Source organism: Zerene cesonia, chromosome 7, assembly GCF_012273895.1.
Source record: "Zerene cesonia ecotype Mississippi chromosome 7, Zerene_cesonia_1.1, whole genome shotgun sequence".
Lineage (NCBI taxonomy): Eukaryota > Metazoa > Arthropoda > Insecta > Lepidoptera > Pieridae > Zerene > Zerene cesonia.
In genome coordinates, this window is record NC_052108.1 from 3,705,904 (window position 1) to 3,723,822 (window position 17,919).

The 17,919-nt window shown below is 32.6% G+C and overlaps 3 protein-coding genes across 3 annotated transcripts in view; all 3 read right to left on the reverse strand.

The window, feature by feature from the left end:
* The window catches only part of LOC119840674 (heparan sulfate 2-O-sulfotransferase pipe), a 53,405-nt gene extending 46,397 nt beyond the window's left edge, over positions 1–7,008 (reverse strand). Inside the window, exon 1 of the mRNA XM_038367373.1 lies at positions 6,773–7,008. Coding sequence (XP_038223301.1) covers positions 6,773–6,816 — 44 coding nt within the window. The 5' untranslated portion in view covers positions 6,817–7,008. The remainder of the gene's footprint in view (positions 1–6,772) is intronic.
* Positions 7,009–12,836: 5,828 nt separating this feature from the next.
* Positions 12,837–17,277, reverse strand: LOC119840832. The gene is made up of 4 exons (XM_038367596.1): positions 16,749–17,277; positions 15,770–16,118; positions 14,881–15,127; positions 12,837–14,434 (listed from the first exon to the last, which is right to left on the reverse strand). Exons 1-4 carry the CDS (start codon positions 17,245–17,247, stop codon positions 14,129–14,131), a joined length of 1,401 nt encoding a protein of 466 aa, XP_038223524.1. The 5' UTR covers positions 17,248–17,277; the 3' UTR covers positions 12,837–14,128.
* Positions 17,246–17,815, reverse strand: LOC119840833 (protein cornichon homolog 4). Its single transcript, XM_038367597.1, has one exon. The coding sequence runs from the start codon at positions 17,725–17,727 to the stop codon at positions 17,254–17,256; it is 474 nt and encodes a 157-aa protein (XP_038223525.1). The 5' UTR covers positions 17,728–17,815; the 3' UTR covers positions 17,246–17,253.
* Between the last annotated feature and the right edge of the window lie 104 nt (positions 17,816–17,919).

Below are 17,919 nucleotides of genomic sequence, written 5' to 3' on the forward strand. Positions count from 1 at the left end.
TTGTTCATATTTCTCACAATGTAATGAGTAGGGTGAAGATTCTTAGCTTCTATCTAGACAAACTTCAATAAGGTAAAGACGTTTATGGATATAAATATAAATAAGTATAATCAACGTTACTCTGGTATATTTTAATTGTATGAATTATAAAATAGTAATTTTGTGCCATTAAAAAAAACTTTAACGCAATAATGACGCTCCTTTTTATATTGTACCTAGAAAAAATGGATATATTCACAAACAATAAACGCGTACATATTATAAATTGTACATAGCGCGTATCATGTTTCTCCTATAGCATCTAATACCTAATAGCAAATCGAGGCAAAAAGATTAGTGCGAAGTGAATGCATAAATAATAGTTGAATAATAAAAAATATACGCTTAAAGCGCCTATCACGATAGTAAAACTACACATTTGCAGATGCGGTAAACGGAACGGTTGATTGCGGTTGACAGAAAAATACCAAAGTATATGCGAGAATAGTACTTATCATTACTGCAAAGAGACGCAATTTCTCAAGCACATTTATATCATGATCCTCGGTTTCCGTAAAACACTATTGTATTTCACTGTTATCAGATATGTGGCATAGTTATTAGCTCCCCGTTCAGGAGAATCCGTCGGAAATGCTTTAAAATGCAACAATGGCGGCGAAAAAACTGGTATTGTTCTATTTCTATTTGATTTAATAGTCATTGAAATTTAATTTTACTGATAAAGAGAACGGTAAAGCAGTGCGGTCCGTTATTGTGTTGGTACAAGCTACAGTAGACAGTCAACTGACGTACGTAGTGTGATACCCTAAATACTGGTCATTTTATTCATATACTGTAAATAGGTATCTATTATAATACAAAATTCATGATTTCAAAGAACGGTTATGGATTGCAAATCATTATTTAACTTACATTCTAGTAGTTATGGTAATTATATTCAGTATGCAGGAGTCGCTTATCTACCTATTTTAACATTATATTATTCACTATAGAAAGTTTTACTGTAGCCGCTTTATTTTTCTTTAGAAGGTGTGTAATTATGTTCATGGATCATTAAGCAGATAGACATCTAGATAGGCAAACATCTAAGAAAGATACGATTATAGCTAAACATTATAAGAATGTTTAAGTTATTCAGACGTAGGTACTATTGAGATAATAGAGAGTGCTCATACAGTATCCGAGTATTATTAAATCAAGAATTAGGATTGATGATGATGTAATTTGAGCCTTGCAACATGGGAAAACTTAAATATCGTTTTTTCAACCTCTTGTGGGTGGTGTAACCCAATTAGTTATAAATAATAAGTTAAATTTAAAAGGAGTCACAACGCTATAAATGCTCTAAAAATTAAGAACCAAATTAAATGAAACACTTGTCTTCCATCTTAACAAACACTTGACTTATATATCTCTATCTCCATGACAACCAGTAAATCACTAATTCAGTTCGATAAAAGACACAAAACGACGCCGAATTGTATTTCCAATACAATGCAGACCGTTATCATTGTACATTTTTGTGTAAAATCAATTCTTAGCCCCAATTGCTAAGATCTGATGGCACAAAAGCTTGTGCCACTTTCTACAAATGCGTTTTCGATGGTTTTATTATTCCAATGATGCGTGTCATTGTTTTAACAACCATGAATACGAACACCACGTGAATACTAGTGGTTGGTAGATCGCCAGTTACTTACAGGTAGAGACAGAGTTTTAAAATGTATGTGGAACTATTGTTCTAATAAAACATGCAAGTGACACACATTTTTCATAATCATAGGTACATAACAATATTGCAAACAAGATGTACGTACATTGTAATATATTAAATATTACAATATCATGGAATGATACAAAGGAATAATAGTCTCTATAAATATTAAATATAGTTTAGAAAGCTAAAAATGATTGGGTAAAAAATTAACTGTCTCACTGGCTTGAATTAAATCTTTCCGTTTTTTAATGTGGGTCAACGAGACGGTTCAATACGAACATACAAGCATACATATATACAAGTTAGGCAAAAGAGCATGTTAAAAAGACGGAATGTCTTTTTATACTCGTAGTTTGACAAGTTGAATATTTATTTAGATTCAAGTGTAAATTTTAGTTGGAATTTATTAATCATAATCCCTATACCGATTGGCACAAAAATAAGGCTATTCATAAACAAAAAATTAAGATCAAGATCTAATTTATTCTATTCGCGTACAATTTTTAATCTCGTTATAATGATGGAAATTAGAAATAACAGTCTCCGTACACAGGGCTGATAAAAGTTCCTATTTAGCAAGTTATCTCACGCGCGCGCGCCATTAACACGGATCAAAACTCGTAGAAAGTTTAAATCAACTTAATTTGTGTGTAATTTTATCTCCTTGTTTACTTTGTTCACATTTCATATATTTCTTTACACGTTTGCACTGTAAATACATGGGTTCATACTTAAATATTTTCAAAAGTTTAATTTATTAGGTTATATTGGAACCATACATATTGTAATTGTATTTTAATTAGTTTCGTTTCCAATTTATATACGACAAAATATATAAGTTGCTTTTAATTTTATTTTCGCATCGCGTATTTCGGTAAGATAAAAAGGTAAAGATATTACCTTTTTATCTTACCTAAAAACAAAAAAAATTCATTCCCCTATAGCAATCCAATTATTATTATAAAGCTGAATCACGTATTTTATATAAAATGCCTGAATATTTAATAAAAATAAGTATAATAAAATAAAAAGCAGAATGACTAACTCTCACAGCGCGATAGAAAGCACAGACAGGCGGCAGGCCACTTTCGCAAGAAACAAGAAAATATTTACGGAATTCATTCACTATGTATCTTTTAAATCAACATTAACGCACTAATGAATGTACATTATGCGCGATCAAATAGTTTGGTCCAGTATTATGTTATCCGTGGTTTGAGTTAATCTTTTAAACCATTTTTATACATTGACTTACCTATTAAAAAACTAAATGAACTTTGTTAAAACTGTGTTCATTTTTACTCAATATATTATAAAAATACTAGCTGCACCCGGCAAACGCTGTTCTGCCTTACTCTTATCGTTTAGTGGTATGAAAAATAGATGTTAGCCGATTCTCAGACCTACCCAATATGCTTACCAAATTTCAGAGGAATGGGTCAAGCCGTTTCGGAGGAGTATAGACACTAACATTGTGACACGAGAATTTTATATACAAAAATATTATATTATCTACTAAATAGATGTTTCACTACCTATATTAGTCTTTAATATCCCATATTAACTAAACAATAAGTAACAAGATTTAAGAAATACCTAAAGCAAATCGAAGCATCTTTACTGTAATTTCAAATGTTCCCATGGATATTATAAATATGACCGTATATTTACCAAACGGTACATCAATAATACAAAAAGACCAAACCGTGTCTACTGACCCGTGATCGGTAATAATCTAACTGTTCCTTAGGTACCAATTTTCGGACCCAATATACAAAATCGCTTAACAAAAGCGACCATTGTGCTACCTCACACGTCCACAATATAAAGAGTTTATAACAACTATTCAAATGAGATCAGACATTGGATTGGAACTTTCTAGGTTGATTTTCTAAGGCGACACAGATTTCCACCCAAGAGCTATTTCTTTATCTAGAAAATAATAACTTGCCTTTCAAGATTGTTATGGTCGTTGGAGAATGAACGAAATCTAGACTGAATCGTCAAAAAATATTAAAAATAACTAGGTTGATGGCATGTGGGTATAAAAATTACTGCAGATTTAATCGCTAAGTTGTTAAAAAGAGAAAATTGGAGCGAACTGCGAAGTATTTTGTTAACTTATTATACATTTTTAAATACCATTTGTTTATAAACATATGACTAAGGTAACTGAACCCTATTATCTAAGGGAGCACAGTTATAAGTTCGCACACACGTCCGAGCGTAATTATTGAATAATCTCAGGAGGGTAGCGAATGATGCGTAGCTGTTGCTAACTGTCTCACGGCCGGCCGCAATCATCGCCTCATTACATCATATTTACCACCTTACGACGATATTCAAATTTTCAACATTTAATCTCACCACATAGTACATACTTCTACATTTTAAGGTTGAGAAAAAACACCATAAAAACAAAGGCACAAAAACGCATGTTCGATATCATAATATTAAAACAAATATAACATAATTCAAACAAAAGCTTAACAGATTAAATATTTATCAACGGAATCTCTTATATTTTGTTATCCATAAAACTAATGTAATTATATTCCTTTATTAGACGCGATTAAACTTTTTAGTATGTGTAAAACCTGCCTACATTTAAAGATAAATACTTTAAGCACCTTTAAGTATAGCTCGTTACTTTCTTTTCAATCTAGATATACGTACTATACTATCATTTCATGTACATACACTAAAAATTTTAAAGCTTAGACCATTTAAATTTATTTTATCTATTACTAGCTTTTGCCCTCGGCTTGGCACACGTTAAATTCGGAGTAAAACCGCTTTGCCCATCTTCTTTAGGTTATTATACATATAAACCTTCCTCTTGAATCATTCTATCAATAAAAACAACTCATCCAAATGTGTTGCGTAATTTTAAAGATCTAAGCATATAGGCGCACAGACGGCGGAAAGCTATATTTTTTAAACTATGTAGTGATGGTAAATGAGCTCTCAACAATTTTGTAAATCCACTCGGGATATGAATTTTTTACGTAGTTTTCACGCAGGCTAAGAAAATATTAATTATTATTTTATCTGATTGCGTACTCTATTATTAGTTGAGTGTGTTAATTTAAAATATGAATTACGTTATCTCAATCCAGAGTTTTTTTATAGACTTACAACTCAATGTACAAACTTTTTCCTTTCGAACGGGCTTTTAATGAACCAAAATTAGTTGAAAAAATTTGTAGAAACACTTAGAACAAAAAGATATAAAAAATCCTAAATAATAAACATCATACCAGATAACTATGCCAAAAACCACCTAAATATCCATTATCTTTGTGTTATATTCTCATATTCGTGTTCCCAGAGAACTTAGATTTCCTATCAGTTGTTATACTGTTTTACGATGAAAACATTTTCAAATGTGTTTTTAATATTGCTAAGAATTTCTTCCTCGTAATTTTAAACCCATTAAATATGTCGGTTAACGCGGCCTAATTTAAAAAATGCGGAATAAAGCAGTGGCTAGGAATGCTTATTGCTTACTAGAAACTCTAAGATTCATGTAGTTATGTTAATAATAATAATGATACCAATGAGCTCGCTAATAAGATAATTTGTTCTTAGTTTTCTCACGATGTTATGGATTAGGAATTTACTATATATTTTATCACATTTTTTTCACGACGAATATTTTAAATTTATGATTAAAAAATAATTATATGCTACTTTTTAGATAAATCAACCTCCGTGGGCGGGAAATATATGTCTAAGTATGTAATAGTTTAGTTATCTATCGATAATCCTATTAAGCTTATTTAAAGCTTGTAAAACGATCTTCGTTGACAACTGTTGTGGACATCAGACTGGTAGACGGGCAACTTACTCCCACTTAGCTCTAATGAAGCCGGTAAGATTGAGGTTCTCGTAGAATAATTATAAGATACATCCAAACGTAATTAAAACAATTTGAATTAAAGTTTATAAAACGAAAAATCTATAGCAAATGTGGATTGATATAAAATTAAAAGACTATTGTATATAATTGTCGTTTAAAAGAGAAAATCAGCGAATAAAATGATTAATCGAACTTGACTCGCTTCAATAGCAATCGCGGTTGTCAAGTTCGCGGGTAATAGTTGCAACATTGCAAAAACGGAGCATCGCAGCGAGTCATTCACCTTTAAGAAATCGATGTTTACTCCGGCTACGATCGATTTAAGATTAAATTAATCTACTAGATCTATTTAAATCGTTGTTTACCCCCTGTTTGTGAAGATAATTGCCTTAAGTCGTGCGCGTCCGGGTAGAAATCTGATGTCGTGGTTTGTAGGGAAATCTAATTCGATTCGTGGAGACACTAATTGCGCTGCCGAGACTTTGTTTGTAACCATTTGTTGTAGCTGGAAAACGGATGGCTGTAGAAAGTAAGTAAGCCGTTTAATGGCGTATTATAAATCCACCAACTTGCGCGCTATCATCCGACAGATAAACGGAGGTCCGTATGGCCGTACCCCTTTACTTCCCAGTCCTTTCCTTAATATCTCAATTAGTCCTTTCCTTTTCCCGTATTCAGCAAGTGGGCAATTCCTTTGCACAAGCATATAGCTCTGCAAACGGTGATGGTCGGCTGATGGTCTGGTTACAATCAGACGACCACCGGACCTTTGACAATTATAACATAACGAAACGTTACCTATGATTTATTTTTATACCTTCTCGTCATTCTCGATTAATGCTGTCAGGAAGAAAAATGGTCCACTTCTTCATATCCACTCATCGAGGATGTTACATTAAAAATGTAAATTAAGATTATATTAGTATGTATCTCCATAATCAATTGCCATGTCTAACTTTAAAAAGCCGGCACCAAACCTTTCAGTATCTGTTATGTACTTCATTCTTTTAATCACAAACAAATTTGTTGAAAGTATAATAAATTATTATTATGTCTGGACAAACAGAGACTTAAATAAATAACGTTGAAACTATAATTCGGTAATTGACGTGACCGGACACATGTAACATGTTATATTTATTATGTAAATTTGATGTTTTTTTAATAGTGTAGTTTATATTAATAAAGCTCACCTTTTAGGCACACTAAGCCTCCGTTGCCGGAACAGGTGTTCCATTGTTACAATTCTTTTGTCTTCTCAGAGCAAATTATAACAAACTTTCACTGTATGATTGTTAGTCCACGTTATTGAACAAGATTCATTCAAATATGCGCTGAGAGTGTTCGCGCGCACCGCAAAAAAGTTGTCACTTCACAATTGTCTGTACTTTTTATAAAAATAACAATTTGTCTAGAAATATTACACACTCTGTAAGAAAACGCACATTAATGTTCTGAAATCTGGCTAATTTTGTATGTCCTAAATTAGATCAATTCTATTTTAAAATTAATTATTAGATGCGTATCTACTTGAAAATTTTAAAATAATTTTAATTTTTTTTATTTATTCAATAAAACATGAAAAATAATGGCCCAAAAAGGTTCCAAATTGTTTTTAATTGTTAACCAATAAGTATTAAAACCGCATCTATGTGCGTAAATATATTTGCTTAAAGATATATTAGACGCCAAATTAACTGAATACAGTTAACAAAAATATTTGAATTCCAATTAAGAAATTTCTATTTATCTACTTTATTTATTTTCTTTAATTTCCACTAAAATATAACGATCGCGAATACCCGCGTGCGTATGTGACGCGGGTCGCAGCGAGCGTGCGTTCGCCCGACAACCACAGTACAAACTAACGTCTGTCACTTCAGATCTCGCTAAAGCTCGACACTCGACAGAGAAAAGTTCCATTAGTAACTCGTAGCTTTTACTAGCGAAAGAGCAGCGAAGTTCGATCACACCAAGGTATTGCAGGGCAGTGCCAGGACCTATCTTTCACTGCGAACGGGTGAAAGCAGAAATTACAAACAATAACTCCTTAATCACTGCAATATTTATGCATTTAAACGACTACTGCTATTTAAAGTCGAAATTTAAATAGTATCTTCGCAATTTTGGTGTAACAGACTGAATACGCATAGGAAATTTAATACGCATATTAATATTATTATTATTATTTTTAATACAAAATATACTTAATTGTTTCTCTAATCGTGACAATGTCTAGGGGCCACTGAAAACCAGCGCCGTGTAAGGATTACTGCAGCACGGATTGAGTTGAGTTGGCTTCCCTTTTCCAAGGGCCGACCTACCGAGCAAATCTTTTCCTTTTTTTACTATTATGTTTGTCCTTGAAATAAATGTATTTTCTTCCTTCTTTTCTTTCTTAATCAATATCATCAATAATCATCAATCAACACACAATTAAACTTGAACTTTGTTTTGAGTAAATCGATCATTATTTCGATTCAGACTTCAGGTTTAAATCATATAGATTCAAGTGATAAAAACTTGTCTGTGAATGAATAATATAAGAAATAGAATTTTACAATAAATAAAGCACTGTAAATGTTTAGGTATTAGACAGTGGTAGGTATACTCTTTAGGAACTTCTTTATGAGCGCACTTACCTTATACTACTTTATAAAAGACATGGCTATAATATATGACATTGTGTTAAGACTTTCCGATGAGGGACTTCTTTTTTATTTATTTATTTTTCCAGACGTAAAATCGGGAACAGAATGTTACAACTTGTGAGTATTTTAGGTATAACGTTTCTAAGAAATTATTCTATTTATCTATTTAATATAATGTATAATTATATGTCTATCATACAGAGTTCACTAAGTAGTTACTACACCTGAGCTTCACAGACGCATATTCCAAGAATTATGCATAATCATTACTTGTAACATAATTAAGTATGTAGTCCCTGTCCCTAAGTCACTATGTATCCTTAAATCTTAAAAACTACGCAACGGCTTTTGATGAGTTCTTTTTAATAGAGAGAGTGATTTAAGTGGAAGTTTAATGTATATAATATCATGTATTAAACTACTCCGAATTTAACGCGGGCGAAGCCGCAAGCAAAAGCTAATATAAGCTAATATACGAATAAAACACAAAAGCACAATTTTAATATTTCAAGAGCCTACATCATGGCTACTTAATGAGCGTGAGCGCAAAAAGAGTGGTCACGTCCCATTATAATCAAATTATCTTTACACAATATTGTCATGCACCTTAATTACTTCACGGTATTTACTTACATGCATATAAGACACGCAATTCACATGATCACAGCAGAATCGTGTCACCTGCTTCTCTGTATTAGAATTTAATGGCAAAACACCATATCGCATTGTGCACACGCGATTTTACAAAGAGCGAAGAATTAATCCATCAATAAACCGTAAAAAACATTAACGTTTCAAGCGGATCATCGCTGTTATACAGAAAACCGTTCATTGAGCTAGTTTAAGTTCTATTTAATTGGAATTTGTAAATTTGTTGTTTGTAAGATTTTTTGAATCGAAGCTATTGTGGTTGGAAAAATAGACACCAGAGTTCCTATAGATCCCATAGATCCTATAGACCTACTCCATCAATCAATCAAACACCCCCTTTCCATAGGCCAGATATTTAATTGCCATATATTGGAATAGTCCTACATCGCCGCGGATCGCCTGGGATTTATCTCTATAGTACAGTCATGGGCAGGCTATGGCTGGTGTCCCACACACATAAAAATTTTCTTAAGTGCCTCTACTACCACGAGATTGAGGGAGCCAGAAGTTTGTATCTTTGCATCATCAGCCCATACATGTTCCCACTGCTGGGACACAGGCCTCTTATTTTATTGGATTTTATTGGCCGCTGGCCAAGTGCGGGTTGGCAGATGTCGCATGTCGTCGAACTTTTGATTCTTGGACATGCCGGTTTCTCACGATGTTTTCCTTCACCGTTTTAAGCAGTGGTGATGTTATCCACATTTGCAGATAAATTGAAAAATCAATTTATTTCCTGCACGCTCGCCCGGTCTCGAGGTCCGAGGTTCTCACCACTGAGCTACCACTGCTTGTATCTTTACTTTTTCCTCAATATACTCTTCATCAAACATTTTAAAGTAAGCAATTCATTTGTAGAGACGTAAGGCCTCTGGGAATGGGTGGTGGTAGCCCTAACCATCAAGCGACATATGGGACTATGACATAAAAAAAAATGTATTACTATTGTACAATTTAGCAACCTTATCGCTTAGCGGCAATTTCTTTAGGCAACCTTGGGAGATAGGAAAAGTTAATTATTGTATAAATAGATGGAAAGTGCATGAATAGGTAATTACAAACAAGTGTGCAATACTCGTACCTAGATATAACATTTTATTTTCAGTATTAAATCCTTGTACAAAAATAGAAGAAACGTGCAGTAAAGGTACAGAAATTTAAGAAGAAAGGAAAAAAAACATAGATTCGAAACAAAACAATGGTATAGAGATAGATATAAATAAACAAGAGATTTGAAACTATAAAAACTGGTAGGTGATCCGTTGGTTGGACATAAGTCAGAATATCCACGGTATATTTTTTATTACAAACTGTCAGTTGAAAAAATTATGTTCTATCTCAATTTATAGCTCATCCCTAAACGCTGAACAGTAGTTCAGTATAGGTAGTTCGCAGTAGCAGATTAAGAAGGTAAATACTTGCTTACTAGTAATAGTCAGAAATCGTGAAGAAGAAATTAACCAAAATCAATAATTTTAGCCTATTTTTAGCATTTATCTCATAAATAACGAGAAAAGCAATTAATATTCTTAAAGGACAATTTGTTAAATCTCTGCAAGCCTTCATCTATAATCATAAAGTATGTAGTGTAGCAAATATGGTATTTTATATTCGCAATAGCAGAGGATAATATTATCCGTGTCTAATTTTGAATAACGGTACGAACATTATCGCCTAGTTTACTTAATAATATATTATACACCGATTGATTACGCACCGCTGAATATTTGCTTATTATTTTCTCGTTAAGAATATCGTTATTACCGTAGGCAGTGTTCGAAACGCAAACAAAAAATATATATTTCCAAGTTACTGCTCAAATGTTCAAACGAATCAACAGAGTTTAACGATAGTAGGTATAATAGATAATAATATAATACTCTACAACTACATGATATTAACATTTGTAACCTGTATGGAAAAAAAATTAAACTTATCAACATTTCTACATATTGAATGTTGAACATCCAACAACAGCACAACATTTATGTTAATTGCTAAATGCAGCGTAGAGAGATAGGTATTTAAGTTTTTAATTTAACTTCCATTAACACCATAGAAAATTGAATTGCATGACGCATTAAATACAATATATTTGTGGATGTGATTAAGATTTATCGTTTGATAATATTATAAATAAATATAAATAATAACTTGCTACTTATACTATATACACTAGCAATAGCACTAATATTTTATTCTATTCATTCGAAATATGAGAGAAACTCGAACTAAAAAAATATTTTATTTAACGAGACTTCTTATAAATAATATGCTTCTGAAGTCATTATAGACATTATAGCACTTATAAAACCGTAATACTTACATAAGTATGACGGTTTTATAAGTAGCAGTACGTCTCCAAAGAAGAACCGACGAAAACCTTTCTACCATAAACATCTTGCAATACTTACCATGTCTTATTTACTCTTTTTTTTATGTCATAGCGGGCAACTGAACTGGTGGTTCGCCTGATGGTAAGCGATCACCACCGCCCATGAACATTCGCAATGGTAGGACCTCTGCGAATGCGCTGCCCGCTTTTTTGGGGTAAGGGAAAAGGAATGGATTAACGACTGGAAAGAGGGAATGGACTGGGACGGGTGAGGAAAAGGAAACGGGCCTCCGGCTCCCCCACTCACCGTACGAAACACAGTGGCATGCCACTATTTCACGCCGGTTTTCTGTGGGGGTGTGGTACTTCCCCGGTGCGAGCTGGCCCAATACGTGCCGAAGCGTGCTCGACTCCCACAAAAAACTCTGCGGGTATTGTTGTTGAATAATGATTATTATTATAATCCTGGAAGCAGATCTTAGAATCACATGTTATAATTGGGTAACTAGATAAGTATCTATAATATGATTACGTTGTGTGCCATTCCAGGCAATTTTTATGGAAATGTTCCATTTTTACTTTGATATTAACCAATCTGCTCTTAGATCAAGCTTAATGTTGATAAATGTTGCAGAGCCTCTCAACCTACACTATATAAAACAATATGGATAGAGATGGAATAACTGGTTTGAATTTCTATGCGTCCGCCAAAATTTTAAAATCTTGAATGTTTTAAATTTATAGTCAAAATGTGTAAATCAGCCATAGAGATGGTAGGTTATACCCTTGCTACTAAATTATATTACCAAAACTACTGACTATATTAAATAAATAAAAAAATGAAACATTTTTTTTTTACATTAATACGTTCACCGATTATCAACCAACCTTCTTAGGGATTCTTAACACTGTTTCCTTTTATTAAACTGCAGACAACGAACATAACGCATGGTTGTATATTACGATATAACAGGCGAAATTTTGATTACTGTCGCATTATGAATAATTATTTCTTATTATTCATATTATGCAAAACCATTTGCGTGCACACGGGACACCTAATTGACAATTACCACGGAAATGATTTTTAATAACTGCCGCAACGAACAAGCATGCAGGATCAAATTGCCTCTGTATAAATTTGTGAAAGGAAATTGGTACAAAGTTTAAGTATATATAAGGTAAGTAACCAAGCATAATATTATAAGTACAATCATATGTTACGTGTTAACAATCAGCTATTCCTGATTTATCCTGTATAAAAATAAACATGATTCTTGTGATACATTGCATTACCAACCGTTAGCTACATCACATTACAAGACTTGATTACATGATAGGCAGTTACTACCATATGTAACTCAAATTGACGAAAAAAATAATACTTAGAGGCAAGTGTTATACTCATACGAACCGTTCGTTCAGACTAGTCAAAAATATAACAAAGATTCTGTTTTCAGGTACAGATTATACAAATAATAATAATAACACTTGGAAGGTGCCATCTAGTTATATAATGCTCTCTCTATGGGTTACTCTGTCTAGGATCTAGAGATTTCTTTTTATAGGGTGAAATCTATAAGGATTTAATCGTAAAGGATTTGAAAAGAAAACTCAACATTTACATATTTGTATTTAATAGACAAACTCTTACATTATACGTCCAATGGATCCTTAAAAAGTACATATAAAAATGGAGTACATCAATCCGTACTTACATAAATAAAAGAGTACAAAACTACAAACGTACCCGCAAATCACTATTTTTATTTATTATTAAAATGCTTGTATAGTACATATGTAAAATTTAAAATTTTACTGTTACTTCAACGAGAACGAATTCTTCGTTAACTTAGAAAATATCGAATATTGTATAACGGTATCTAAGATGACAAAAATATGTCACCTTAAAAAAAGACCTACAATATCTCATATGCATAAATTACCAACACAGTTAAGTTAATTCCAAAGCTAAGTATATATGAATAATTAATTAATATTATTTCTGAGCTACAAATTAGTTCGAATGTGTACGTTTTCAATTATACAATAATAAAACACGTTACCTAAGACATTTTTAAAAGTAAAGTAACACTGAACACGCTCCAGAATGGCATATTCAGGTATGGCTGTCTGGTGTACGTAAGCGAGATGTTATCTGTTTCATGCGTATGAGTGAATGAGAAGACCTATAAATGCCGTTGCCGTTTCAAATATAAAATTGTAGATGTATAATTTGTTAATCTAATCACAATAGTGCATGTTTTTTTTCCTAGAGAAACAAAAGTGAAATTTTATGAACTATTGGGAATAAGATATGGCTATTTTAGAGCTTATAATTATGGTAGGTATATGAATGATTACCTGCGAAACTTCGTTTATTTATAACCCTAATTTCTTAAAAAATCTATCTATTATTATATTTGTTACCAGTTAATTAAAACATAGTATTGGAGATCGTGTCAATAATTTAAAAACTGCTTCTTTATCATAATCACCTTAATTTTCCATACAAAACATCATCATGCTTAGTGTAGGTCTACAGTTTAAATTATCTTTAAATAAGATTTGTATCTTTGTGTAATAAAAAAACACCATTACTTTGTTCTAAATGAAGGTAATATTTATATATAATTATGATTACTGGAAATAAATTAAGTTTCAATCTTTAAATATTACACCAAAAATATTTGCTATAAGTAAATTTACCAACATTGGTGCATGTATAAAAATAAAATAGGTACTTAAGACAAAAAACCCTTGTGAAGAATATCACTTTTATGTTCGTGACCTAAAAAGCATTTATTTACAAATTATAACTAATACCTTAATATCATTTATCTTATAATTAATAAAAACGACACCTTATCAATACTTTGTCTTACAAAGCATAAAATAAAAAGACTTAAAACTTATTTTGCAACTTTTGAGGTAACTTTTCCCCAGCCCATATAAACAAAGACGGTAGAGTACGAGTAAATTATGCCAAATTGAGGACCGGAATCCAAACGGGTTCTTTTAACATTTTTAGGCCATTCTGGGGGAGGTTTTTCCGGATGGTTAACACCTAACTCCCCATTCCCGTAGCATCCAGTCAGACATGTATTGGGAAATGCTGCTCGGAAGCAGTCTTGCTCGAATTTATGTCTCCGATCTCTGCCAATGCAAGACAGTCTTAGACATGCACTGTGTTCATATTGCGGCACAGATTTTGAAAACTGTAATAGTAAGAAATAATTAAATGACAGTATTGAATTTAATTTTTGACCGTCTCCTTGGTACAGTGGTTAACGCGTGAGCTTAGAACAGAGGGGTCATGGGTTCGATTTCCGGTGGGGACGCAATAAAAAAAAATGTTTCGGTCTGGCAGGACACAGAAGGCTGATCACCTACTTGTCCATAAAGAAAATCGATCAGTGAAACAGATGGATATCATCTGCCCCATACCCCACTAGGGAACACGGGACTTCACTTATTGAATTTAAAACTGTATAACTGTAAATTTTAAGGTTATTTATTCTTCCAAAATATCTGTCTACATCCATAAATTTCGTAATACGATAGGGATATGTAAAATATCAAGCGTTCACATCCAATTATTCCAGTAAAAGAGAAAGAAATACCAAATCTGATTGAATAGTTCCTCATCAATATTATAACATACCTGTGTAATAGAAGCCTGTATCTTAGCTTTATCCCACTCAGATGACTCTAGTATTACAGAGAACATGTCGAAATTGCATTCGTTCTTCCCAGGAGATTTAGGTACAGTAAATATCCCAATAGAGATGAGATTATCACTCACAGCCTCCGATGGTATAGTAGAATTGACTATATGAGAAATATCATCTGAATCGCACAAGGTGTCTTCACAAATACAACCTCCTAGTGCATAAGGTATATCCGGTTGCCTAAAATAGAAATATGTTAAAAATTATAACATAAGCTATTATATAAACAGCAAACAACATTTGATTGACGATCTAGTTAATTTCGTTAAAATTAACAAAACCTAGTAGTGTTAGGGTGAGTTTTAAGGCATTAAATAAGACTTCTCAACACTCAGTGATGATGTGAGATAACTCTCAGTGGGTTAAAATTTATCAAGAATAAGGGTGCAGCTGTATGTTATTTTTATGAAATCAGATTAAGATGTTTTAGTACTTCTATATTCCATTACTACTATACAAAAATATGAAGATTTATGTACCTTTGATACAGTGTAAAGATGCCTCCTTGGTACAGTGGTAAACGCGTGAGTGTAGAACCAAGGGGTCCTGGGTTCGATTCCCGGTGGGGACAATAAAAAAAAAAGGTCTCGGTCTGGCAGGACACAGAAGGCAGATCACCTACTTGTCCATAAAGAAAATCGATCAGTGAAACAGATGTATATCATCTGCCCCATACCCCAGTAGGGGACACGGGACTTCACTTTATGTACCTTTGATACTTATGCTGTACCGTGAAATGGCTAACTTATTGGTTCCGTACAAAATTTAGTGCAGAGATATAGAATTAATTATATTACTTTAAAAATATAAAATAAAACTTACACATCCTTGATATGATTCAAGAAGACAATATCCTCAACAGATTGCAAGAGGTGTTTATCAGTGACAAAAACAATAACTCCCTTTATAACTTGATCAGTCACTATACTATCAATAGCAGTATAAAACTCCTGTTGCATTGTGCTATTCGTTTTTAAATTGATCTTATGAAACTTTACATTAGGTATAACTGGTATGTAAAGGCCTCCAATAAATGCGTGGGAACTGAGTCTAGTAATAGTGCCATCTTTTGTTTTTGCTGTTGGCGAAGGCATATAGGATACACAGTGGGCTTTTGCTGCAAGCATGCAATCTTTTGGTGCACAGCTAAATTTCTGTATGACATCTACTGCTGTAATTGAAATTTATTTGTTTAAATATTGGTTATATGATATTTAAGGTATATGGTTCTTTTTATATTTGTCTAGTTCAGACAAATTAAAGGCAGTTTAGATTTTTGTTAAAATTTATTATTTACTTAATTTACTTTTTCTTTTCATATTGTAATTCTTAGCGTATAGCGAATAGAATATTATTGTATTATCTATGGTAATCTATTTTGCCACATCAAACCTTGTTATTGGTATGTCTATAGGTTGGCATATTGTTATGTTACAAAATTATTATGAATATTGTATTTTTTTTTTTTATGTCACAGTCGGCAATGGAGCTGGTGGGACGCCTGATGGTAAGCGCTACCACCGCCCATGAACATTTGTAGAGGCGTAAAGTCGATTACAGACCTTACGCCTCTACAAATGGATTGCCGACTTTAAATTGGGAAGAGATTAAGAAAGGATTGGCGAGAGGAATAAAGGAAAGGACTGGGAAGGGGAAGGAAAAGGATATGGGCCTCAATATGGTATTATAATAAGCTGTTAGGAAATTGAAATCTAGCATGTGTAAAAAATGAAATAAAAAATTTAATTAAGTCATTTTTATAAAAAAAAATAGCTCAAATTACTTTTTTTAATATACTTACCAAGATGTTCTCTTTCACAGGGTGTTACGCATGGGCAGGGTGTAATACTCTGACATTTAGTGAACTTCGAGGAAGCTAATATATTCATAAATATAAATACAACTAAAGGTTCACTGTGGAAATTAGAAGACTGTTTTAACTTAAACTGAACTTTACCAGATGAATAATTAAAGTGTATCATAAAATCAGCTGGGTTCATCTGCTCTTTTTTTAGTGCTTTTATTGCAGAATGCCAAGTGCTACACACATGTTGATACAGCATCTTTTCCTGCCAGGACAAATTGCTTAAAATCTGTTTAGCAATCACATAGTTAGTGACCACTTTTTCTACCATCTCAATGTCACATGGTGTAATTTGGTTTTCTCTCTCCAAATGCTGCATATCCAAATATGCTTTTATGTGATCATCCAACTGCAGCTTTGACAAGAAATGACAATTAACTTGTTTCTTACTCAAATTTTCTTGCTCAACACTGTCACTTAAATTATTGTCTGACATTTTTGCTTAAATTCTTGTTACAATTTCGTATTCATTACCTCTTGGTATAGGATCTCCTTTCAATAGTGACAATATAAGGCAGTACAGATAAATAAAAAAAAATAATAAATAATAGCCAACATGTATTAACACATCACGCATATATCTTTTTAGTTGACCTCTGTTGTGAATTTCTGTGGGATCATAAGCACCCAAGTTACCTTGCGGAATCGTGAAATACTGAAAAGTTAACCATATGCACATAGGTAAGTTCAATACAAACAATAATACGTGCCCGTGAACTAGCAGTAAGAAAGTGGTAAAAGATTGGCAGATATATTTCGGAACGAGCCAATAATTCAGCTTATCACAACACTCTTGAGCGTTTAAATAGTCACATTCTAAGTCAGAAAGTGTAATAATGAAATATATCAAAATAAAAAAAGTAACAGCACAGCCAAGTAGTGCTAGTGAAAATAGTAACGTTTCAGCAAATATCATTATCAATAACACTGTCACTTAACTCGTACTATCAGTTCTTAGATAAGCTGCCGCTATTTGTTATTGTCAAAACAGTAAAAACTCACATTACGTGTAGTGCAAATCTAAAGAGAAAAAGAAGAATTAATTTATAAAATGTAGAAAATAGAAGTCAAAACTCAAATCTGTCAAAATACCCCTAGAAACACAATA